The sequence below is a fragment of the Panthera tigris genome, chromosome D2, assembly GCF_018350195.1.
Source record: "Panthera tigris isolate Pti1 chromosome D2, P.tigris_Pti1_mat1.1, whole genome shotgun sequence".
NCBI lineage: Eukaryota > Metazoa > Chordata > Mammalia > Carnivora > Felidae > Panthera > Panthera tigris.
The window spans coordinates 53,372,643-53,399,655 of NC_056670.1; the positions used below are offsets into that span (position 1 = coordinate 53,372,643).

The 27,013-nt window shown below is 42.7% G+C and overlaps 1 protein-coding gene across 1 annotated transcript in view; it reads left to right on the plus strand.

The window, feature by feature from the left end:
• Positions 1-2,156: 2,156 nt before the first annotated feature.
• LOC102949488 (1-phosphatidylinositol 4,5-bisphosphate phosphodiesterase epsilon-1) overlaps positions 2,157-27,013 on the plus strand; it is a 225,516-nt gene continuing 200,659 nt past the window's right edge. Inside the window, 3 exon segments of the mRNA XM_042959866.1 lie at positions 2,157-2,285; positions 2,288-2,376; positions 2,378-2,467. Of these exon segments, the coding sequence (XP_042815800.1) occupies positions 2,186-2,285; positions 2,288-2,376; positions 2,378-2,467 (279 nt within the window). The 5' untranslated portion in view covers positions 2,157-2,185.

Below are 27,013 nucleotides of genomic sequence, written 5' to 3' on the forward strand. Positions count from 1 at the left end.
TAAGACAACTTTTAACATTTCATATTCAAAAGTATCTCACATTCAGTCAACAAATATTTATCGAGCATCCCTCTATGCTGAGCATCGTTCCAGATGCTAGGGACGCAGCAGCAAGCAAGCCGATCTGGGCCTGCTGATCGGGAGCTCGCCACAAATGATCCTGCAGGCCCTGCCTCTGGTGTGGTCAAGTGCTGTGCTCGAGAAGCCTGGTCTTTTGGAATCGCTTTGGTTGGCTCTGCCTCGAATCTGGAGATGGTATCGTTGCTCGAAACATTTTTGGAGCTACCCTTCAGGAATTGCCTTCAGATCTAGTCTGGGCCACACAGGAAAATCCATCTCACTATTTTATAGCCACACCTAGCTTGTGACCAAAAATGGAATTGCCCAGCTTGATGACCCACTTTATTCCCCAGACTTGGCTCTGATGGACTTGCCTGTGAGTGAGCCAAAATTACGTCCACCCTCTAAGGATGGATATTTACCATCACTGAGCATATTAGCAGTAATCTGGATAATTTTGAAATAATTTCTCACTTGCCCAAACTCCCATCACCGTTGGTGGCCCTGTTGTAACACTTAGCCCAGGCTCCCTCATGATAGAATGACCTCCTTCTGCCTCCACTTCCCCTACCAGGTAGGGAGCCTTTGGAAAACAGGACCATGTATTTATTTATACCCTCTGCAGTGCCCAACATGAAACAGATGTTTAAAAATGTATATTTACCAAAATGGAATGTTTAGGTTCTGAAGGAAGTTTCCAAAGAGGCGTTCCAAAATTGCTCTGAGTGACAAAAGTGACATTGGAAGAATGGACAGTTCAGGGTAGTATATTCAGGCTCTGGAATCTGTCAGGCCTGGCTCCAATCCCTACTTGCTCCCTTAACCAGCTGTGTGGCTGGCCCCACAACTCATTCATTCCCTCTGAGCCTTCATTTCCACGTCTGTGGAATAGGGACAGTAATACTGCCTAACGGGCTTTTGTAAGGCAAGTGAGCATATTCATGTAATGCCCTAAGCAAAGTGCCTATTGCATAGTACACTAATTCAATAAATGGAAGTGATTCTATTATCATTATCATTATCATTACTATGGTGATGAGGATGGTGGTGGTAGTGAAGCTGGCAGGAGCTACAGACTGGTGGTTAAGGAGCACACCAGGCAGATCAGGTACTGCTGCTTACCTGCTCACCACGATAACACCCCTCTGTGCTTCGGTTTCTTCATCTATAGAATGGAAACAATAAAAGTATCTACCTTGCAGGGCTGTTGTGAGGGTTCAGTGAGATGTGCGTATAAAGTGTTAGCACAGTGCCTAGCACATGGTTAATACTTTGTAAAGTTTCACATTGTGATCAATAACATGTCCAAAAACAAGGTCTACCTCTGGCATCCCCTCCCATCCCAAGCCAGCCTCTGAGCAGTTATGAAACCTTAGCTGATCTCTCTCCCAGGCAGGTGCTGTTGACAAACCCTTCCCCCCTGCCAATTCCCTGCTCATCCAGCAGTAATGTGGCCTCTCATATCTTCTCGTCCCACCGGATTCAGGGACCATAAGATTCTGAAGTAATCAATAGCAGTTGCCCATCAGGAACCATGTTGGTGGAACCCCTGAGCTTTCTTGTTCATCAAAAGTTCTAGGGGGGAAAAATGGATTTCTGGCTTAGAGAAACACTGCTTTTTCTGGGAGTTACCTTCACTTTGAAGGCATTTGCAGCTTTGGGAAGCTCTCGTATCCTGCAGCATGGGAGGCTCCCATATCCCTGGATTGGTACCTTCCACTATTATCCCCTGGATACTAGGTTTTTTTGCACACAAATTCACTTTGGGTTCTGTTTGCTACCTTTTATTCTCTTGAGTAAAACTGTGGGTAACTGAGAAGCTCTGAATTTCTATTTGGAAAATACAGTGCTCTTGATGAGACCAGAACAATTCAAATAACTCTACATGTACAGAGGCCAGATTAATAAAAACCCAAAGGTGAATCCTTTTCTTCCCTTCATCTAGAAGAGTTGTATTTCACAAAGGTTCTTACAATGCCCTGACTCTGGATCAGGGCCCTCCCCTGATTCTGGATATTACATCATTTCATTTTGGCTAATGTAAACATTCATCACCCTGTGTGTTGCAGGATTTTTCAGTACGGTTTGAGATTGGGCTTCATTCGGTGGGTTGTTGCAGTGATTAATGGTTTCAAAAGGAAGTGCAGCAGGAAGAGGCTTTGCAGGAATGGAAGAGGTGAGGCAGCTTCATGTGAGATTCTGCAAAGGGATTAAGATTTGGCACCGACTTGGTTTCTGTGCAGCCTCTTAGGCAGAGAGCCTGGGGAGAGGGAAGCGGGCTGTCAGCTGGGGCTTTGCACACTCTCAGCCCGCCTCGAGGGTTGGGTGGCTTTTCCCTCTCTCTGCAGCACACAGTTTTACCTTATTAAAGGATGGATGTGGATGCTGGAGGCTTAAGGAAGACCAGGTAAGGGCTCCTGTTGTCCACAAATTCCCTGATGTTCTTAATGCATGGAATCCTGGGGACTGTTCCTTTACTCACACACTGTGCAGTGTTAGCTCAAACACAGTTCCTGTGAGACATTTCACAGAGAGGATCAGGGAAGTTTCTTTCCTAGTTAAGAAAAATTTTTAAATGTTTTAGCCCAAAATATTTAACTATAGAGATGCAAATTTTTTCTTTGCTATCACAGCTTTAAGATTACTTCTTTGCATTTTAATTTACAAGACTTTGAAAAGAATCCTGATGGTTTATTAGATGTTTGTTTTTCTTTTATAATGACCTGTGGTATGTTATATATCAATATGTAGTTTAATGAAAACGAATAATTCATTATCTTCTTTGAATACGTTGATCTATTTTTTCCAGATTTGTTTTTCTCTTTTTTAATCTTTTGGCATTTGTGCATATGATACTGGTAAGGAATATCCTTAAGTGCAGCCAATTTTCAAGAGGAAAAAGTATATACTTAGGAGTTCAACTTAATCATATTTGATAGGATCCCTATTTGAAATGAGCTACATGGTTTTTGATGCCTCGGGTATACTTTATTAAAAAAATCTTTTTGCGGTATAAATGTCCGTAGCTTGTGGGGAAGGTGATGAAGCTTATCTGTAGGGTTAAGCTATTTATTTGCAAACATTAAAAGCATGTTAGACCTTTGATAAGATTAGGTCAAGAAGAGATCATTGGAAGAGAAGTTTTCTGCTCACCACCAACTCAATTCCAAGTTCTGTTCCTTTTCTTAAAAAAAAAAAAAAAAAATCTGGAGTTAAAAATAACCCAGAATAAAACTTGAAAACTGTTTTGTTTCTCTGTATTTGGCTAACTTCATTGCAAAGTACTATGTTTAAGGAATTCAAGCTATGAAGACTGCTCTTGCAATGGTTTGCACAATTCTATCTATGAGTTTCTATAACCCTTTACAAGAGTGTGTGATGTTTTGTGAGTATGAGGATTAAACTCTTCAGTGAGTCTTCGTACCTTCTACAACCCTAGGGGATGGATAACAACTCTAAGAAAACAACATGAAAAATCGTGTCCATTTCCTGACACAAGCTCAGTTTTCCAGTGTCCATTGTAGTGTGGAGTTGCCAAAGTGAGCAAAGGGGGGCATTTGGCACCCCTCATTGCAGGGAGGGTGTGGGATGTCTGGTAGGAATGAGTGCCTGGGACTGTTGTGGCTGACAGGCACAAAGACTCATGATCCCTATTATTTATGGAAAGTAAAATGTTTTTGTTAAACATAGGGGATGCTGACCCTACACCTTTGTTAGGGTGAAAGGGGGTCTGTGCATCTAGTTGTTCATACTGTTTTTGTTTGATGAGCCCTTTAGTTCATGTAGTTTCCTGGTTTTTCCTTTGGAAACAGACTAGCATAGCAGTAGAGTCTCTAGCATTGTGTATTACTTTAACTTAGCCTTTTAGCCGTTTTCTTGTAGTGGGACGACTAAAAATAAGGCAGTCTCAAGGCCCAATTTGAAAAGGTGTGAAAGCAGCTGTCATCTTTAGGAAGGGAGAATCATGCCAAGGGTTAAAACCTGCATGCAGACTCTTAATTGTGCTGTGTACATTCTCTTCCGATTATTGAAGAATCTAGGCAAGTTATCATTACAAATGCTTTCCATAATTGAGCTTTAAAAAATGTGCTGTATAGTGTGGAAATGGTATGTTGTCCTGGCTTTCCTCATTGTCACATTGATATCTTCTGAAGGGACATCCTTAGTTCCTCTAATATTTTTAGAAATACCAAACAAAATATGTTCTGTTAACAAAATACCATTTTGCCAATGTATTACCTTATCTTCATTCCGTCTTCTTCCTCCTTACCTGTCATTTAGGAGACAAGGGAAATTGCTCAGGTAATCAGTTGAGGGATGATTATCAGGAACACCCTAGAGTAGCTGCTATGAGTTATCCTTTCCTTTGTAATGTGCTCTTGATAGAAGTTTGATTTCTTTGTTTGCCGTTTTTAATTCTATTGAAATAGAATTTCATGTGGCTGAAAAAATTTTAAGTACAAAAAGGTAAATAATGAAAAGCTTCCTCCATGAATTCCAGATACCCAGTTTCTCCCCTGGGTAGTGTCTGAGAGAATTTTGAAAAGGAGTAAATGACACTTTAGACCCGTGTTTCTCAAACTTTAATAGGCCTTAGCAACATCTGCAGAGTTGGTGAAAACACAGCTTGCTGGGCCCCCCAGAGATTCTGACTCTAGGAGACTGGGATTGGGCCCCAGAAATTGCATTTCCAGCAGTTTCCCAGGTGCTGATGCTGCCAGTTGGGGGCCACACTTTGAACAGTGCCACTTAAAGTGAAGGCCTCCTTTTTCTGCATCCATCCTCCACAATCTCTTCTCCACTTTTCAGAAAGGCTTCTGTTAAAATTAATAGCCACCGTTTACCCACAGGGAGGAAATCTGTGGTGACAAATAAATCACATATCTATAATCAGAATTTGGGTGGAGACAGGGGTGGTGATGGGGGAAGGCATTCTGTGTGAATGGCTGTGGTATGTGATGTGCACATACTGGGTAAAGAGCATTGCTTTACAGTCAGTCTACTGTAAATTCTTGTCTTGATTGCAGTGTGAAATGACGCCATTAACTAAAGTGAACAAGCTTCCGTTAAAAATCCCTTTATAGGTTGTAATTTTGAAAACATTTGGCATAATTTTATACACACACACACACACACACACACACACACATATGTGCTAAAAAAAAAATGACCCTGCCTGGATCCACCCCCTTTTGCCTCTGCTTTCCCATGAGCATCATCACATCTCCTTTATCCTATGGCAAATGACACACATGAATGTGTTTGACACAAATGAACACAGATCACACTTTGGCACTGAGCAGTGTTTTCTGTGAAAGCAGCCCGAGTTGGTTCGTTTTCATTTATTCACTGGCTCAGGAAATGTGTAGTGAGGACCTTATGTGCCATGCACTGCCAGGCCCTGAGATGCAGCAGTGAAGTGGATGACATGGTCCCTGCTCTTATACCTTCAGGTATAGTAGAGATTCTTGGAAAGGGCAGTGAGTAGCCCAGAACAAGAGATAGAGAAGAGAAAGAAAGGGAGAACCATAATATATGATGCACATGGTAGGTGCTTGGTAAATGACTCATGTTCAGTTCAATTAAACAGCTATTCAGTGCAAGTCATGATATTAAGACTATAGGGGACACCCATGAAAGTGACACATAGTTCTTGCCCTTTAGGAATTTGCCATTCAGGGGCAGGTGATACAACTCCCAACTGTCCAGCCCTGTACCATTCTCAAAGAGCTTCCCGTTTATTGTGGCTCCTCAGTGATAGTGTGATGTGAATTGGATAATAAAGTATAATTACTTACTTCTGGCACCCACTTCTGCCACTTCCCAGAGGAGCTGTTCCTGCTAGAAGAATACCTGCTGTGTTTTATTTAATGCTCATTGCACACCCTGGCATGCTTTGCCACAAGATGCATTTGAGTTCAAACAGCTTAGACATCTAATACAAATAATCCCCATGCTCTCACTGCAACATGGAGACATACAGAGAAACGGCAGGTGCATGTGTGTGTTGTGGGGTGGAGAGGGGTTTTGCTAGAGGCCGTATATGTTGAGTGATTTCTCCATTGGGGTCAATCCAGCTTAGGAATCCAGTGGGGTCAACAAATTGCACCCATGAGGAAAGAACTGGGGCAACTACTGCAAGCTTAGGCAGGTGCAGGACACGGGGAAGCCTTGGGGAATTCCAGAACAGTGACTCCATTTTTGCAACAATTGGCAGAGGGAGTTGTACACTGGCACTAGCTGGGTAAAGACAATCTGATGCAAATGAAGAGAGCAGAAGTAGGAAATCAATAGGATGGAAGCTGTCCCGTGCATGTCCCAGGGGTAACATGCCCAAATCTCTCCTTTGGTCTCGATAGCATGACTTAGGAGCAAATAATAGGAGGGTTCTGAAGGCTAGTTTGGGAAGCTGAGAAAGAGACTGAATATCAGAACTTTTTGTGGTCATTGCTGAGCTATAGTCGTGTGTGTGTGTGTGTGTGTGTGTGTGTGTGTGTGTGTGTGTGTGTATATGTGTGTGTGTGTGGCTATAGTCCATTGATGGCTGTAGTACGTAGCACAGGTGGAAACAGGTGGAACTTGAGGGTGCTAGGGAGAGCAGAGAGAGGGCTATTATGTTTCTTAGGAATTGAAGGTTCTTTTGAGACAGCTGTCAAAGAAGGGTAAGAAACCAGAGTCATGAAACAGATTATAAGAGTAGTGGAGGAATCCAAGGAGCCTCAGCATTAAAATGGCACCAGGAAATGCCCAGTGGGTGGAAATAGCCTGATCAGTTAATGAAAATATGGCAGTATAAAGGGGTTATAAGCCACCTGACAAGGATAATGAGATTGAGCTGGAAACTGCAATAGGACTGGTTGAGCTAAAGAATCGGGCCAATTAGTAGTAATGAGAGTGTTTACTCACTTGTAAATTGGCACAGTATCTCCCTGGGATGAATTAGGACAAATGATCATTTCCTATGCTAATGATTTTATAGAAGAAAAGAAAAGGAAGAGAAGCACTATAGAAGGTGCAGAGAGCATCTGTGTGTGACCACTGTAATAGAATAACCCTATTAGGTTTAACAGTCTGGTATAAGAATGGTAATGTATTGTTGGGATGAGCACTGGGTGTTGTATGGAAACCAATTTGACAATAAATTTCATATATTTAAAAAAATAAAAAAAATAAAACCTCAAAAAAAAAAAAAGAAAACCCCACCAAACATGTTTCAGGAAGCACAAAGTATGACAAGATTCGAAAAACCATTTAGGGAGATGGGGTTGAAAAGAATCAGCTTTTTTCCTAGCTCACCTTCTTTGACCAACATGAAAAGAATAAACAACTGTTTGCTAAATACTTTGTGCCAGGCATCAGGCAAAACCCTCTATGGCCTTCCTCCCTTTGACTCTTATGGCCATAAGATAATAATCATGATTTACAGAATCAGCGCAAGCAGGACTGCTCAAGACAAAGGCATACTCATAAGAAGGAGATATGTTCAGAAAAAATATAAAGTTAATTCAGTTGGAATAACAGGGGAACTCACCTAGGAATCCCACAGAAAGGATCTACACATAATTTAAGGAGCATCCTGTAAGGATCAGACATTAAAACAAAAACAAGAGGGTCTTTTAAAGTAATTGAAGTGAAGAAACCAGCCACAGACCTGGTAGAACCTTTGTAGATGATCAGAACAAGGAGCCAGCAGACATAATAAATTATTGGCCCTGAAATTTTTAGAAAAAAAAAAAATCAAAATGAATATTCTTAAATCATCTTTAGAAGCAGAGGTACTAGATCATGTAGTAGTTAATGTACAGAATGTTCTAGACCTAGTTGACAAATTGGATGTGGATAAATCACGGGGACAGGTTGGCATTCATCCAAGAGCTCTGAAGGAATTCAAGGGTGAAATCGTGGGACTGTTGGTCAAAGCATCTAATTTTTAGCTTCAAAAATCCGGCAATCCCCTAACTTTCTTTGTTTCATAAAATTGCCTGGCTTCATCTCTACGTTATTTGAACTTAAATTATGATATATATGTAAAACATGAAATATAATAAACCAAATAAGAGAATATGTTTTAAAATGGCAGTGATTTTGAATTGCCAAACCCTCTTGTGTCACAGTCTTGAAAGACTTTATGAACATTTCATTCTTGAAATTGCTGAGAATTACCCAGCCCCTTATGATCATGTAAAATAAGCTTATAATTATTCATGTGAACTCAGTAGCAAAAGCACAAAGAAAAAAATGGGCAATGACTCAGTATTTTGAGAAAGTATTTATCTTATGGTGCTGCTTTGCTAAAGGGGGAGAAGATTCCTGCAGCCTTGGAAACGGACGCTCAGTGTCCATTAATTAAATAAAAGGCATGTGGAGGATTTGAAAACTAATCAGCTTTTCAGACCCTAACTGCACAGTCCAGCTGCCCAATTTGCCTGGTGGTCTGGCCCTGCTCCCAGCCAGCTCAGGCCTTCTTCCCTTTCTCGTGCGTGCGTGCGTGGCCTTGACTTCATCTAGCCCTGCTCAACCGCTAGTCCAGACATCCTGTTCTCTGAGTTGTTGCAGGCAGCCCTAGCTCTCTATCACCCATGGCCTGCAGTGCACGGAGCAGGGGTGGAATGGGGGGCCTGGCCAGAGTCAGAATAGAATTTGTGCTGAGTGAATGGAGAGGCCAGTCCAGGGAGTTGGTCAGGGGCAAAGCAGGCAGAAGTAAACAAGAGATGGGAGCTGGGGTGAAGGTCATTCAGCCATTTAATGGGTCTTTTTTGAGCACCTGGAATGTGCCAGGCATCATATGGGGTATTAATGAGACAGCCACTGTGAGAAAGATAAGTAAACAATTACACTAGAGCAGGATTTCTCAACCTCCGCACTGGTGGCATTTGGGGCTAGATAATTCTTTGTTGTGGGGCTTGTCCTCTACATCACAGGATGCTTAGCCACATCCCTGGTCTCTACCCACCAAGTGCCAGGAGCATCCTCGCTTACACACCATTGTGACAACCAAAAGTGTCTCCAGATAATGCCGAATGTCCCCTGGAAGCAAAATCATCTCCAGTTATTAATCGCTGCATAAGATGTGGCAAGTGCCTGAATGGAGAATGACAGGCAATGACAGGAGCTCCTGGTAGGTCGTCTCAACTAGATTTGGTGGGGAGGGGAGGCTTCTGGAGGAACTCATATCTAACAGGAGACCTACAGAGCAAGTAGCCCTCAAGGGCAAGTTTGGAGGACGAAGGTCAGGAAGGGAAGTACTCCAGGCCGAGGGAACAGCCAGACCTGGAGACAGGGGGAGGAAGCCCCTGGCCAGCGGGGTAGTGACTCATGGGTAGTGGACATTCTTTTTGGTGCACAGCCTTATCCCCAAGAGGCAGCATTTTACTGCTGGGGTTCACCAGCAGGTTAATGAGTTTGGATGCTGTGCTTAACACACAAGCAGCTGCCACTGGATGAGGAGAGACCTTGGTTTAGAAATGCTGACCCCTCCTCCGCAAAAAAAAAAAAAAAAGAAAAAAAAGAAATGCTGAGCCCTGTGGTCACAGGTACAGGGGAAGAAATGGGTATTCAATCCCTTGGTGAATTTTCCATAAAACTCTAATTGCTCCTTTCAGCTCTAATGTCTATTTTTAGCTAGCTAATGTAATCAAATTAGAGCAAGATTCAAAACTTCTTAGCAAAAAACTACTTTTCTCACAAGGCTACCCCAGGAATTGTTTCGAATTGTTGGAACTACAGACTATTTCAAGAGCTGTTTAACAAAGAATACATTTTAACCACCTTTAAAATACCCCACTCTTTAACCAACTTTTTTCTAGAGAGACTGGTTTTTATTTCTGCCAGGAAAAGGCCTGTGAGCCACGTGCTGGGTCTACCTCAAGGTTCACATGCTGATGAACACATTCGAGAAAGATGGCACTCTGAGTGACAGGCCTGATTTCATACAGCTACTAAGGGTAGAGGTGGTATTTGAGCTCACCTGTTAGACTCTGACCCCATGTGCCTTCCACCTCCATATTCTGGAGGAACCACCGAGCCCCGTGGTCCTTGCCATGGCCCAGCTCCCGCACCATTAGGACAGGCTGGTGGGGGGTTTTCTCAGGCTGCAAGCCAGATCTGGACTTGACTGACCTCCAGGACTAAAAGTGAGGCTGTCATCCAGCTGTTCTTGGGTACATCCTGTCATCACTTTATTGGTCATTCATACATTGCTGAGATCGCTTCACAAGGCCAAACCCCAGTTCTCTTCACCCTCCCAGCTGCCTTGCTGCTCCTGTGGGCAAGGTGGAATGATGCTGAAGAGTCCAGGACCAGGATTTAGGAGACCTAGATTCTAGGTACCCCTGCCTTTCACTTGCTTTTTGGTCTTGAGTGTGTTGCTTATCCAGCTGACTCCTTTGCGAAATGATGTGCCAACCATAAACCCTACCCAGTTGTCTCCACTGGTTGACCCGCATACGGAATATCATAATGGCTATAAAGGCACACTGAAAAGTTGCATAACTTTCAATTGTCAACAGGTACAGCATCAGCAATGGGGGGGGGGGACACAAGGAATTGGCACCCAATTATGTTCCTACATAATATGTGTGTAATTGAACAAAGGAATGAAAGAAACTCCATCAGGAGAGAAGTCCCAGATAAGAACATCATATCAGAGAGTGTGATTTCCCTATCAGGCAAACAACTGGAACCTATAATAAAGAAGCAGCTCTCCGACCACTTAGGTAACATAACATGTCAGACATAAGACCCTGTAGCTTCTATGAAATAAAGTACCAAGAATATTATAACTGACAGGGTCTCCCACCAGTTACCTTTGACAGGTGATGACACCAAGGATCAGAGACATTGGTGGCTAGATCAGGTTCACGTGCAGTATCACTGGCTGCCTGGGGTAGAGGATGAAGGGGAAGAAAGGCAATGGTGATGCTGAGGTTTCTAGCCAGAAGAGTAGAAGGAGGTAGTAGAAATGGTAGAACTGGGACAGTGAGGATGGTGAGCTTGTTTGGGAAGGGGAGGCAGAATGGTCCAGATGAGCTGTCATCGCAACAGGTGCTTGACCTCACTTGGATAAGTACATTCGGGAGCCTTTTCACGTCATCAAGGAAACTGAACTGTCTTGGAAGAAAAGTCGTTGCAGAACAAAGTACATTTCTGGGGACTCACACCATTCATTCTTTAAACAAACAAACAAACAAACAAAAGCCTTCCTATAGTGTAAGTTTCTGAACAAACACGAAAATATTGAGTATCATATAATGAATCCCCATGGGCCCATCACTTTGCTTAAACCTTTATCAACATTTGCCAGTATTGTTTCATCAGCCACCTCCCAGGAGTATTTTCCTGGCTTGCTGGAGTATTTAAAATAGACCCCAGAATTGTACAATTTTATCCATAAATACTTCATTATATATTTTTTATAGATCAAGACGGTTTTTAGAAACATAACTACAGTATTATCATACCTAAACAAATAAATAATAATTCCAAATTACGATTTCATAATAACCCATATTCAAATGTCCCTGATTGTCTCCAAAATGGTTTTTAATATTTGATTTTTGGAATCAGGGGTCGGATGAGAAATACTACATTTAAATGATATGTCCCTTAAGTCTTTTAATCTCTAACAGATTCCTCTCTTTTTAGACACCATTTATTTATTGAAGAAGCTGTGGCCATTGTCCTGTAGAATATTCAGTTTATTTTAGAGCATTTTGAATTCCCCTTTGAGATTTACTTTTTATGAGAACAGTGGGCATATAATTGTTAGGTGACTGTGGAATTATCTCTCTTGTATTCCTTCTGTCTTAAGGGTCTCCATCATCATGGATATTGCTGCTTATGTGTTTTTTTTTAATATGAAATTTATTGTCATATTGGTTTCCATACAACACCCAGTGCTGCTTATGGTTTTGAAGAGCAAGTTGGGTGCCAGGCTGAGCAAGGGCAGCTGTATTTTCTTTCCCAATGGTGTAGTGTGAACACAGCATGTTTGATGCTGTGCCAGACCCTTTGGAAACACAGGGAAAGTGGAACTGCCTTCACTTGGCTCTGAGGAGCTTATCACTCAGTTGGAAGGAAGAATATGACATGAAACTAACAGATTAACATAAGCAGCGCAGTCTTGTGAAGTCAAATTGGCTTACAACAGCCCTGACATTTAACAGCTGTGTGATTGCGAACCAGCCAATTCACCTTTCTGAACCTAACTTCTTATAGAGACAATAAATTCAGCCTACTTCAGAATTAATTGAGAAGCAGGCAGCATGGGCCCTGGAGTAAGACAATCAGGAGTTAATTCCAAGCTTTGCTTCTTCCTAATGGTATTAAGTCCTCACACTTTACTCTGTGCCTGTCCTGTGCTTAGCACTTCATGATCCATTTTACAGATGGCAAAACTAAGGCTGAGAGGAGCAGTTTGTATACATTTACTTATTCAGTGAACTGGGATTGAACCCAGACAGACTAATACAGAGCTTACACTCCAGACTGCTAGGATATATTACTTTTCCCCTGTGGGCTTATCAGGACTCAATATCCTTGTTTGCAAGGAGGGAGATATTGTATCAATTTCATGGAACTATTATGAAAATTAAACAAGAAAAGTGTATTCAGCAGATAGCAAATGCTCAAAAATATTTGTTTTCATGGTTGCTATAAAATAATATTCTACCAGTTGCTGAACAATCACATGAAACATTGCATTGTGCAGAACAGTAATTGTAATGGCATGGAGAATGGGAGTTTTAAGTCGGGTTGAAGCCCTTATGGCAGGGGAGTATTTCACTGTCATAGGAGGCAAAAGTACATTCCATGAGGGGAGAGACTTGTCCAAGCAGGGAGACTTGACAGAAAAGAGTGTTAAAAATACCTGCTTTAAACTTCCTAGTTGTCTTATTACACACATAGACCCCTTCCTGACCCCTTTAAGAAGGGTCTATAGCACTTCTCTAAAGAAGACATCCAGATGGCCAACAGGCACATGAAAAGATGCTCAACATCGCTCATCAGGGAAATACAAATCAAAACCACACTCAGATGTCACCTCACACCAGTCAGAATGGCCAAAATGAACAAATCAGGAGACTATAGATGCTGGAGAGGATGTGGAGAAATGGGAGCCCACTTGCACTGTTGGTGGGAATGCAAACTGGTGCAGCCACTCTGGAAAACAGTGTGGAGGTTCCTCAAAAAATTAAAAATAGACCTACCCTATGATCCAGCAGTAGCACTGCTAGGAATTTACCCAAGGGATACAGGAGTACTGATGCATAGGGGCACTTGTACCCCAATGTTTATAGCCACACTCTCAACAATAGCCAAATTGTGGAAAGAGCCTAAATGTCCATCAACTGATGAATGGATATAGAAATTGTGGTTTATATACACAATGGAGTACTACGTGGCAATGAGAAAGAACGAAATATGGCCCTTTGTAGCAACGTGGATGGAACTGGAGAGTGTTATGCTAAGTGAAATAAGCCATACAGAGAAAGACAGATACCATACATTTTCACTCTTATGTGGATCCTGAGAAACTTAACAGAAACCCATGGTGGAGGGGAAGGAAAAAAAAAGAAAAAAAAGAGGTTAGAGTGGGAGAGAGCCAAAGCATAAGAGACTTTTAAAAACTGAGAGCAAACTGAGGGTTGATGGGGGGTGGGAGGGAGGGGAGGGTAGGTGATGGGCATTGAAGAGGGCATCTTTTGGGATGAGCACTGGGTGTTGTATGGAAACTAATTTGACAATAAATTTCATATAATAAAAAAAAAGAAGGGTCTATAGGAAATTACAAACTGAGGGTTGATGGGGGGTGTGAGGGAGGGGAGGGTCGGTGATGGGTATTGAGGAGGGCACCTGTTGGGATGAGCACTGGGTGTTCTATGGAAACCAATTTGACAATAAATTTCATCTATTAAAAAAAAAAAAAAGAAGGGTCTATAGGAAATTTCAGAAAGAGGCGATGGTTAGGAGTGTGCTGCTCTGGGTACGTCTCAGCACAACTTCCGTTCAGTCTGACTGTGATCTCAGTGAGTCACTGAGCTTTGCATTCCATTCTTGCTTCCTAGGTAAAATGGAGATCATAAAGGACTTTCATCTTAGGGCTGCTTGGGGGATTATAGGAGATAATGTGGGGAAAGAATCCAGAGAAGTCAAGACCTGGAATTTTTCCATTCTCACCTCCGTATCCCCCTTCCTGCCAATACTGGGGTCCAGTCTTCCCTTCCCCTCATTCCTCAAAGGGCAACCAGGACGCTGGGTCACCTGGGGTCAAAGGCTAGACTACAAAAGCCTTTGGTTTACCAGGAGGATGTTCTGGAAGGCATATTCCTTTCTGCAGAAACACAGCCCTGGCTAAGAAAAGGTGTGAATCAAGAGGAGGAATTGTGTATGCGTACCTGGGCCTGGTTAATTGCTCTCCCCACATTTGCTTGGTAGGAGGTCTATTCCCAGTTTCTTAAAAAATTTAGAGGAGACTCCCTCAGTGTGAAATTGTGAAATCATTTGTCCGTGGGCCCTTGACTATTCTTGGGACTCTTCCCTTCTTCAAGTGCTTAGCACCTCAGTCTCTGCAGGCAGAAGAGATTTTAAAAGTCACCAACACTTTGGTATGAGTCAGCTGTGGCTGCTCTACCCTCATGCTGCACGCAGTCCTCTGGGGGAAGATGGATGCAAACTTGTTAATGATCTGTTGCAAGACTGGTGAGCAGTCTACACCTTGGAGAGGGAGCATACAAGGCACTGCCCAGGGAAACGTGGAAGGGCTCCCTGCCTTTGTGGAATTGGAGGCTCCGGTGGGCTTCATGGAGAAAGCACCTAGAGGATGAATGTGACTTAGCCAGTGTTACCAGGAAGAGGAAGCAGCATTTACCACAACCTGGAAACAAGAGAGGAGCAATGAGTCCATGATGGATTTAGGGCACCTGGAGGGGGCTATTTCTGCAGACCTGCCAGGCACCCCCTCCAATCTCTCCATAGAAGGAAGTGCAGTCATTGTCAGAAGCCCTGACGTGTAGAACCTGGACCTGTCTTAACAAGGAAATAGGGTGTGTGATAGGCTGAGAGATGCAAGGACGTGGGTGTCCATGGTCTGCTTTCCCTCTCCTGAGTGTCTTGCCACAGTGTGACCACCACAAAGGTTACCCCTAGGGGCCCAGTTTTTTCTGAATGAAACAAGGACTTGACAAGTTCCTTTCAGTTCCCCAGTTCCATGGCTCTCAGAAATTATTTTTAAAGCTGAGAAAAAAAAAAATCAAGTAACTACTGAAAACAGATTTCAGTCCTTATTAGGTTGCAAAATGGGAACAGAAACAGAACCTGGTATTGAGAAAGAATTCAAAAAAACATTTGAGAAGAGACATCTTTGATATTGAGTAGATAAAGACTCCATGGCGATTCAAGTCAGTGTGGAGCTTGAATTACCCAAAAACAAGAGATGAATCACAGGAGAAAAAGGAAGAAAAGAAAAACCCTCCTCAGAAGCAAAGGGGCATTTGAAGACAAGTGACCGAGGGCCTCCCCAGGGTGGAATGAGTTACTTGGTAAATATGGTGGCCTCGTGGCTGGCACAGACGTGCAGCGTTTTGGTGGCAGCAGACATATGTCAAAGAGCTTGAGCTCTGGGAGGGGGGCGACTGGTTTGTGGTTGCTTGTGGGGAGATGTAGGTGGAAGTCGTGAGGCAGAGGGAGGGTGTCACTTTCTGCTCTGTGCTCAGGCGCTGGAGGGGGTCTGGCCCTTGAAGCCAGAAGGCCATTTGCAGAGCTGAGTGAGTGTCAGCGGGCATGGCAGGAAGGGCATCTGACGTGTAGTGATGGGTGGGGGGAGCTGTACTTGGAGTTGCCTGGTAACTCTGAGGCCATGGGTCACAATCCCCTAGGAAACTGGATGAGTGGAGCTGCACAGATTCTGACAATGAATCCAAGAAAGGAGAGGAGAATGGTTTTTTTTTTCTTTTTTCTTTTTTCCAGCAGCATTATAATATTATAGAGCCAGGGAGAATCAGCCATCATCATCATCTTTAGCCTCAAAACAATAAGGGTCTGGTAGATGACAAATGTTAGGCGAGCTCCATTACCTACATTATTTCCAGACCTCCTAACAACCCGTCAAGTGGGTAGTATTTTTATTATCTCCATTTTACCCATTTTTTTTCCTCCAGTGAGGAAATGGAGTCTCAAAGACGTTGAGCCTCGAAACTAGTGAGTTGTGGAGATGAGGATTCACACCACATTTACCTCCTTCTCTTTCATGAAACACAATATGAATTGTGGTTTCTAGTCCCACGCCCTCATGCCAATGTGCTAGTGCTCCCAGTAATGCAGAAGAAAAGTGACATTGTTTTCTTTTTTTAATTTTTTTTCTTAATGTTTATTCATTTTTTGAGAGAGAGAGAGACAGAGAGCGTGAGCAGGGGAGGGACAGAGAGAGGTAGACACAGAATTCAAAGCAGGCTCCAGGCTCTGAACTGTCAGCACAGAGCCTAACACAGGGCTCCAACCCACGAACCTTAGATCGTAACCTGAGCCGAAGTTGGACACTTAACCAACTGAGCCACCCAGGCGCCCTGAAAAGTGACGTTGTTTTCAGATTTACATTTTAATAAACTTAAACATGAGGTCTTCATATTCCTATAATATGCATTTTTTTGATAACTGGTTAAAGGAACAGTGTTTACTGTTTGTTCTCCTGGGTGAATTGTCTTCCTGGTTTTTGCTCACTGCTGGCCCCACAAATGAAGACAATACAGACTGGCGAGTTTAAGTGGCCAGTCTCAGGTCACACAGCTAGTTGTTGGAAGGACCAAGGCCAGAACTCCCCTACGGGTTCTCCTGACTGACTCCTCCAGCCGCTGCTCCAGGCTGAGCTCCCAGCACCCCCTAAATCCGCCACCTTGGTGGGAGGTATTCAAAGCCCTGCTCATTCCAGGGGCCTGTCCAAAGGGAAGAAAGAACAGGACAGGCAGCTCCTTGACCGAAGCATCCTGACATGAAATCCTTCCTACAAAAAGCTTTGGAATCTCATCTGATGAGTAATAGGCCACCACTCAGACACACTTTAGAATAGCTGGTTTGTTTTGAAATAATTTTAAAAAACGCAAAGAAGAAAAACAGTGGAGGAGGAATATGGTATGTTTTAAAAGTTCTCAGTGGAGCTTTTAAAAGCTAATCTGAAAACCAGCTAATAAACTGCCCATCACTATCAAAGAAGAATATACCTAAGATCCCCCTGGGGCACTCAGAGACAAGAACAGCCACTATTGTGAAAGCTGCTGTTTAATGAGCACGGACTGTCAGGCATCAGGCTAAGTGCTTCTTGAGTACTTTTATTTATTCTTCACAGCTACCTGATAAGGTAGATTCTGTTATCATTATCACCATTCTATATAGATAGGCAAAATGAGGCTTAGGGAGGGTCTCTATTTTTTCAAGGTCACAAGACAGTAAGTGGCAGCAGAGTTGGGTCTTGAACTCTTAATTCAAGGTTTTTGCTCTTCATTATTTATGCTGCCAGACACCCTCAGGTTCCCTAGCCAGTGCAGTGGCTGCAGCCCACTGGCTGGTCCGCAGGGGGCAATTGTTATGAAAACAACTCATCCCAGCCACTTTGAATAATAGGTTTAGAAAAGAGCCCAAAGGACCACTGGTCAAGACCATTTTTCAGTCCCAGGAATTAAGGCTCAAGAAGTTAAGTAGTTTGCTCTAGGTGACAACTCTATGTTTTGGAGCCAAAATGACCCAGACTCAACCATTCAAGCATCAAGTCTCCACCTGGGCTGTTCCCCTCCACCCATCCACCCCATGCATTTCTACACATGCACACGTGCATTTCTACATGCGCGCGCGCACACACACACAACTCACTCACACGCCAGAACAGCCAAGAATAAAATGGGTTCAAATAACTCAGGCAAACAGTTGGTTGAAATTACAGACTCTGAGGCTGGTGGGCACCATGCCAGGGCATTCTAATTTCATCTCTACCAACAAACTTGTATCTCTTTTATAAAGAGAAGAGTCATTTTGATTTTAGCAATCCTGGCAGGAGGTTTTTTAGTGTAAATTCTTCCTAGCCCTTCCTAAGGAAGTACGAATAAAGAGCAGCTGATCCTTGTCTAACATAGGGTTTTCTGTGGTCCTTTTGTGAGTAGGATGAACAAAGAGGAAGTATATACTTTAAGAGAATCAATATGCAACTGCTCTCAGCTGCTTTGTGTTGCTTCTAGCAACTAAGATTTATCTTTTAAACACATATATAGTGTGCTTACTGTACAGCAGGAACTGTTCAAAACAATGTAGAAATAGTAACATCTTCATCACAACCCTACGAGAGGGGGACTGATGCAAAGAGACCTGTAACTTGCCTAAAGTTGCGTGAGTGGTAAGTGGCAGAGCTGGGCTCAGGGCTCAGGTAGCCTGGCTCCTGTGCCTTTTACTTGTGAGTAGTGGAAAGTTGCAATTTCTTCTAACACAGAGTTGATTATCTTCTCGCAGGGTTTTTCTCACACAGAGAGTAAGTCTGAAGTTCACGTATTCCATGACCCTGGGTGGGGAAAAGGAACCAAACTCCAGCAAGCAATGGGAAATGAGTCAGAGTCTGTTTATTTTGGTGATTTACTTTGTGAGAGAAATTTGTTGAATGAATGAACAAACGAAACGTAGGCTTTTGCAGCTTCTGTTTGCCACACTAAATAGTCCATGATTTCCTTGTTTTGATCTTTTAAGACATCTAATTTAAATAACCACAAATTCAGGTATTACGATTTATAATTGGACTTCAGCGCCCTGTCTGCATCTGGCACTGTGGACTTGACTACATTTCACCCCTTGTGCACTTGACCTCTTACTCTAAAAATAAGGGCCAGATGAATGCTCATATTCTTTACAGAACAGATGATGGTTTTACTGGATGAGTGTGGCTTATACTTTAGAACAGCTGCATGTATGGAAGGAAATTATTTGAGTAACCCATTTTCAGACCTTGACATGTACTTTTCAGTATGTGCTTTCTCAGAAAGGAAATGAATGTAAACAGTCTTCTCATACATTATCCTGCACATCTGAATCCTATGTCTTGGTGGTTTTTCTTTTGACTCTAGAATATAACATATTGGTAATGGGAAAGGAAGTCCCATTCTGTTGCCGCTTTATAATGACATGAAAACTGTAGAATGTTAGAGCCAAAAGGGGCCCTGGAGATCATAAGGGTCAGACCCTGTCATTTTATAAAAGGATTCTGAGACTCATGAAAACTCAGCTTTCCAGGGCCCCTCACATCAGCAGTGGTGGACATGGGATTAGGACCGGGTCCAGGGCAACTGAGTCAGCTGGTGCTCAAATGAACTTTAAGAAGCTGGTGTTCAAAGGTTCTCTGGCCACCACAGCTCCCCACCCGCCCCCTCCCCTCAGCCACCTTGCCAACACTAGGAATTGCCTGTTTTCTCTGGCCTTTCATATATCCCTCTCACGTATCTGCCCCTGGTCACCTGAACAATGCAGTGACCTCCTGGCTGACAACCCCCAGTGTTTTGGATCATCTCCCCCACAAACACACATAAAACACTTTTAAGACATGCCACCATCATGCCCAAAAGGCCAGTCTTGGTTACACTGGTGCTTTTCTAAAATGCTCTTTATTTCATTCACTGATGTGTCCCAGTCATCTAGAATGGTGCCTGGCACATAGAAGGCCTTCAATAAATATTTGTTGAATGACTACGTGGCTCCTTATTGACTACTGAATAAGTTAATTCTCACTCCTTTGCCTGATGTGCAAGGCCTTTTATCATCTGGCACTAATCTTCTCCCACTTTTCTCCTTCCATATTCTGGCCATTAAAAAAAAAAAAAAAGAACCAAATTATTGTTTTCCTTGCCAACAATTTAGCAAGCATTTGCTGATTCCAGGCTTTTTCTAAACTTTTTGAGCATATTAACTCATTTAATTGGCGCAATAACCCTGTAGGGTTGGTACTATCATTATTATCATTTTACAAATGAAGAAACTGAATCACAGAGAAGTTGAGTTACTTATCATTTATAGGACGAGGCAGAACTGGGTTTCAACTCCAGTATTATGGCTTCACAGCCCATGCACATAACCACTGTGCTAGAGCTAGCTTTTCTATTTAATTGATGTTTAATTACTAATTTCAACAATCTAGAAGTACCCAAAGTAAAGTGACAGTGCTCTTCCTCTCCAAGAAAATTACGGCAATCCACGTGTATCCTTCCAGACTGCTGTATTTATATTATTATAAAACAAAAACTGGCTCATATTACAACTTACCTTTTTCACTTAGTGCATTTTTAAGATCTTTTCATATTGGTAATATATCACTACCTCAGTGTTTTTCACGGTTGCCTGATATTCATTATATGGATACACCGTAATTTATTAAACAGTCACTGTTGAACACTTAGGCTGAGCACTTAGGCCCTTAGAAACAATGCTCGACTGGGGCGCCTGGGTGGCTCGGTCGGTTGAGCGTCCGACTTCGGCTCAGGTCATGATCTCACGGTCCGTGGGTTCGAGTCCCGCGTCGGGCTCTGTGCTGACAGCTCAGAGCCTGGAGCCTGTTTCAGATTCTGTGTCTCCCTCTCTCTGTGACCCTCCCCCATTCATGCTCTGTCTCTCTCTGTCTCAAAAATAAATAAACGTTAAAAAAAAATAAAAAAAAAAAAAGAAACAATGCTCGACTGAACATCATTGTATGTCTATTTGTACAATGTTAAAATTTCTGCAAGTTTAGATTCCTAAAAAATGTGATTCCAGAATCTCTTAAAACTGTGATAGATGTTGACCAATGGTCCTCTCAAAAGCTCGTGCCAATTTATCCTCCTGCCAATAATGTCTTGACGTTCCCGTGACTTTCTCTTCCTCCACGTATAAGTTCACCAAGTGCATGCTGGCCCCCTTCCTAACAGTTCCAGTCCTGTCTGAGGACTTCTGTTCTCTGCTTCTCATGCCTCTCTTTCTGCAGAGAAAACGTATTTCTTCTCCCCACATGGCTCAGCTAGATCAGATCCCCCCCTGCTCACTCCCTATTGCTTATGCTCTCTTCCTCTCTCTCTCTCTTTCTCTCTCTCCTCTGTACCTCCCTCAGTTATGCAGAAACATAATAGAAATCCTTACTGGGGCCAAGGTTTCTTTGCTGCAATTTTCTTGTCAAGGGAATGTGGAGGCTACTTAGAGAAGGGTGAACTCTGTGTTCCTGGCTGTGCTGGCACTTCCCATGGTGCTGGCTGGTGTTGGTGTTCACAGTCTTGAAGTGTTACTGTTTGCCTGTATATGTAGAGATGACCTTATTGTCTTGTCCAACCTTATTTGGGGCACAGCAATGAGTGTAGCTAAGAAAAGAACAAAGGGTTACAATGGAAGACAAAACCAGGCAAGAGCCCTTTAAGTGATGAAGGCGATGGAAAAGGAAGGATAAAGGTATAATGCTTGCTGAACCCCTTCTTTATGTCACCCTTGTTGCTTGCTTGGTGCTTTACATACATTATTGCATTTAGTCCTCCAGTGAGAACAGACTAAACAGATTCGGAATGTTCTGTCTGGAAAGAGGAGGAGGATGTAAACAAAGTTTCTAAGGTCATAAAATGTTCTAGTGTAACTACTAAGAAGAAGAAACCATACTCCTTGAAGATAGAGCAGGGCGAGTCTAAGACAAGGGAAAGGTAACAATAATTAAGTGGTACTTCTCAAAGTGGCCAGGAAGCAATGGACTTAGTAGCCAAAAGTGTGGTACAGGTGGAAAATAGATTTTTTTTTTTTTTTTTTTTTAGGATTTTAGAAAACTGTATGGTAATGGATTGCTAATGAATTTCTAAGAGGAGTTAGACTGCTTGGGGTCCTTGACCATTCCTGATGATGCCAAGGGGTCCAACCTTGCTTATGGCCCTAGTGTCCTTGAAAGTATCTAGGTTGGAAATAGGTGGAAGGAGGACATTCTGGGATTCCTTCATCTCTCTTTAAACCAGAATCTCTCTGCTCCTCATCTTTTGTAAATTCTTGACTTCTACATGAGATTTATCTTGAAAATACTTTTTTTAAATGTTTATTTTATTCATTTTTGAGAGAGAGAGAGAGAGAGGGAGCAGGGGAGGGGCAGGGAGAGAGAAGGAGAGAGAGAATCCCAAGAAGGCTCTGCACTGTCAGCACAGAGCCCACAAACTGTAAGATCATGACCTGAGCTGAAATCAGAGAGTCAGACACTCAACTGACTGAGCCACCCAAGTGGTCCCCAAATACTTTTTTTGTTATTAAAAAAAATCCACAAGCCATTGTGTTGTTTGATTTCACTGTTGGAGACTACCCACTGTGGCAGATTTTGCCTTTGGACAAGGCTCCTCTGTTGCTTCTCTCACTTCCATAGCATAGGCTGGGGTCTGCTGGCCTCCTAGTCCTGACCCTGTCCATGGGGGAGGGCAGGGAAGAGTGGGCAAGGACAGCAGCAAGAACCGTTCCCTGTTCCTGGAAGAACAATCATTCGTCAGACCTCCTGGCCCCGGCCCCACTGTGCCCCAGGTGAGGTCTAAGCTCCTCTGCAGCCACGGGGCCTCCAGGGGCTTTGCCTGCCGTGTGCCCCAGGATGAGTCAAGGAGCCCTCCGCCTCACTCAGGTTCACACCTCTGTGTGTCACTGAGCTCTTTATTTAGTGCCTCCTCTTGCCTGGCCTTTCCTGTGGGCTGAGTCAGAAGACAGAGCTGAAATCTCTGCTTGGCCTTCTTGCAGCTGGAAGATTTTACAATCCTCTGAACTTCTCTCCAGGCCTCGTTCACATGTGTGCTTCTATAACAAGCTCCTATGGGGTGGTCGTGAGGACTGGCTGAGATAATTCAAGTGACACACTTAGCAGAGTGCCTACAATGAGGTCAACCCTCAAACAGCCTCAATTGATTGTGGTTGCTATGGATGTTTTGTCATTTTTATGCCTCCCATGGTCATTGCTAACATTATGGCCCCCAGACCTGTGACTTGGAAGGGACTTTTGATTTCTGCCATGATACTTGATTCTGAACCACTAATTCTCCACCCAGACATCTTCCTGTTTCTTTCCAGTCCCATGGCTTGCCTGATCAGTACTGACTTTTCTGTCCATGACCATACTAGGGTTGACATCATAAAGGAGAACACATAATACATAGGAATACACAATAACAACCCTCTTTGTAATGTTACTGCATTTAGACAAATATAAATACACAAATATACAAATGCATATTTGATAGTCTTCCTTTTTTGAAATCAGATGCTTCAGATGTCAGTGACGAAGCCAGGGGCATATTAGTGGCATAGAGAAGTGGAAACGCAGGCCCTCTGATCCCCACCTTTCTTACCATTCCCTGCCATCACTGAGTTTAACGTGAGTCACACATCAAAACATGTTACTTTGAATTGATTTATATATACTTGCAGATTTCCCTTTCAATCCGGGAGCAGGAAGAGAAAGTGACAATTAACTTCTACTTCTCTGTAGCTATCCTATAATCAGCTCCTAAAACATAGGAAAAATTGGTTTGAGTGTTAATGAAAAAAAAAAATTTATCTTTGAGCTGTTCTTGTTTCAAAATGTTCTGAATTTATCCCGACAAACAGCTGTTAAGATGTTTGTCAAAATCATTGCATTCCCCAAAGCCTAAATACCTCACATAAAGAGAAAAGACAACCAAAATTTTTTAAAAATAAAATGACAGAACTGCTTTAATGAACAGAAAGTGGCTTTATGCTTATAAGAAGGACATTCTAAATAAAATTATTTGCCTCTGTAACCAGCAAGTCCTGCCATCTTAAGGGCACATTAGTTATGTCTCTTTGTGCCAAAAATCACAAGACTTTCATTTTTGTTCTCATGATCTACTGCAGTGTCTATTCAGAAAGTTGGGAGATGGATTTTTTTTCTGGCTCCTTTGATGTTCCTCAAATGGAGACACTTTAAGTTCCAAGTTTGGAGGATGTTTTTAGACTAGAGAAGAGCCAGGGTCCAGGGGAACATTTCACGTGTCAAAGAATGTTAGAATCCTTTGACAAATTCTGTTGGCCTTTCAAAAATTGTGTATGGATTGTAGACCCTTTCTAAGATTCATCCAGGGAATAACCACCCTATAGAAAAAGTTTTATGCACACATATGCATGTCCCAACAGGCTTTATAATAGTGAAAACCAGGACACAACTACAATTTACACTAATAAGACAAGGGTTAATTACATTGCCATTGGATCATGGGGAGCAGTCTCACATAACAATGGAAGCAGTGTCTTTTAATAACATGGAGAAAACTTGGTTGTCATGTTATACAGAAAAAGCAGAATATAAATTGTACATGAGGCACCAGGGTGGCTCAGTCGGTTAGACGTCCGACTCTTAATTCCAGCTCAGGTCATGATCCCAGGCTTATGGGATTGAGCCCCACATTGGGCTCTGTGCTGAAAGTGGAACCTGCTTGGGATTCTCTCTCTCTCTCTCTCTCTCTCTCTCTCTCTCTATCTCTCTATCTCTCTATCTCTCTATCTCTCTCCCTCCCTCCCTCCCTCCCTCCCTCTCCTCTACGCCACTCACGTGCTTGCTCACTCTCTAAACTAAAAAAAAAAGCATATAAATTGAATATAATACAATCACAACCATTATATGTAAAAATATAAGAGATGGTGGTATCCCAGGCAATCTTTTGCTTTTCTTCATTTTCTAATTTTTCTGTAACGAGCATAAATTTTGATAATTGGAGGGGGAAAGTTTTTTGGGCTAAAAACAGAGGCATTATCCTTCTTTGTTGGTGATTTTCAATTTGATTTGGTTTGTACTGCTTCAGGAGTTGTCTTTGATTCTTCTAGAACAGTTTCTCAACCTCAGCCAGTTGTGGGGCTGGATAATTCTTAGTTGTGGGGATGGTCCAGTGCTTTCTAGGATGTTTAACAGCACCACTGGCCTCTACCCACTAGATTCCAGCAGCTTATCTTCAATTATGACAACCAAAAATGTCTGTACATATTGCCAAATGTCCCCTGAGGGGCAAAATGGCTGAGAACCACTGTTCTAGAATCACGAGCTTTACCAAATGTCCACTACCTTTTGCAGTACATGACAGACCAGAGGGTTGGTGAGACAGGAAGGAGAATGTATGGATCAGGGGAGTTTTAAGCCTGGAGCTAGTAAGACCTTAGGGCAGTGTAGTAAGGAAGAAGGGACAGGGAGAGGGAGGAGTCCTGGAGACCTTCCAAGAGGAGGCAGGTGTTGGGTGCAGCGAGAAAGGCAGGGCTGGTATTCACAGCATATGGTTTTCACAAAAAAGACATGGTGGCTGGTAGTCCACGAGCCACCTGACTCAGGGATACCCACCCAGAGGTAACAGTATCTGTTCCGTTGTGTGCAGTGTGGAGAAAGCTAGGTATTCACTCCTTCATGAAATATTTATTTGCCAGAGAGGTTTTTGGCATCAGAAACATATGGCAGTAGGTAGCAGAACTCCAGGGTGGGGTTCAAATAGAGGTCTTCAGCCTCTTGGAGGCAGGGGTGAAGTGAGGAAGGAGTCTGCCCAGCAGCAAAGCTCAGAACAGCTATGAGCAGTTCTGGTCGCAAGGAAGAGGTAGATGCCTGACTTCCCAGCCTGAGATGGGAATGAAAGCAGAAATGCACTTGACTAGACATTGTGGAGCCTGCACTAGACACCTAAGCTCCTTAAATTCCTCCTGACTCAGAACAGGATTGTCCTCGGAACCTAGGGCAACACACAGCTGGCAGGTGGAGGGAGCAGAGCCCCAGAAGAGGAGGTGGCGGGACGGGCAGGAGCCCTGAGGGCACTGCCCAGGTGGAAGTGAGATTGTGCAGGGTCTCAAGTCTAGACTGAGATATTTATACCTGGTTCTGTGAGGACGGGGGAGAGACAGAGCCAGTTTTCCTATAGGAAAGATCACTAGAGGTGGAGCAAAGAATGTGCGCGGTTTGAGTTTTGATGAGCAGTGCTGAATTACCTTCCAAAATGACAGTATAATAATCAATGGGTAAAATATGATCTTGACATTTTATGGTACTTGAATAATAAATTTATTATTTTAGATGTTTATAGAGGTTTACAGCTGTTGCAGCTTTGTTTTTGTGACCTGTTTTTGATCATATCTCTGATTTATATGATGTCTAGTCAGGAACACAATCCTGAATCATAAAAATTTTCCTATGGGAAAACATAACTTGCTTTATGACCATCTTCTTGCTTTACGACGTGCTTTCCAAAAATAATGTGGCAAAAAGTGAAGATTGGTTATAAAGTCGGTGTTGTTTTATCTGGTCATGAATTTTCATGCTTTTGTCTTCTTCAACGGTAAATTTATTTTCCATCCTCTACTAGAAATCTATATTCAATGAAGCTTGGAATGTTCTTTTTAGAAAGTATGTAAAGCACAAGGAAGATGAATAGATGGATTAGTAAAATGGTTGTTCAGATCGAGTATATATGTTTCTTCTATTTCATGAAATAAATGCATTCAATTAGTTTGAATGATACGAAGTTTCCACTTTATAGCTCAAAAACAGTCAAGTGTCAGCAATTTTGTACAATTCTAATAGTAATGTTGGCTATAAGGAAAACTTTTGTGAAACGAATATTCTGGTTTTTATTGCTTTCTTAAAAATTCAGAGATTCATTTTCCTGAAGACAGAGTTGAAAACTGGCATCGTGTCATTCTGGGCATGGCTGGAATTCAACAAATTATTCTTGCTTAGGCTGGTTGTTTCCATTGGAACAAGAGTTCTCAACCCTGACTGCTCATAGAATCATAGTTAAAATTGGCCAAGATTTGAAAGATACTGATGGTCCCCACTGTAGGATTTAAGTCAGAACTTTGAGGGGCAGTGGGAGGGAAAGGGCTCATGCCTCAGTACCTTTTGTCTCCTAGGTGACATTAAGGTACAGCCAGCTTTGAGAAACACTGCACTAAAATTTCAGTTTGAGAAGTCTTAGCA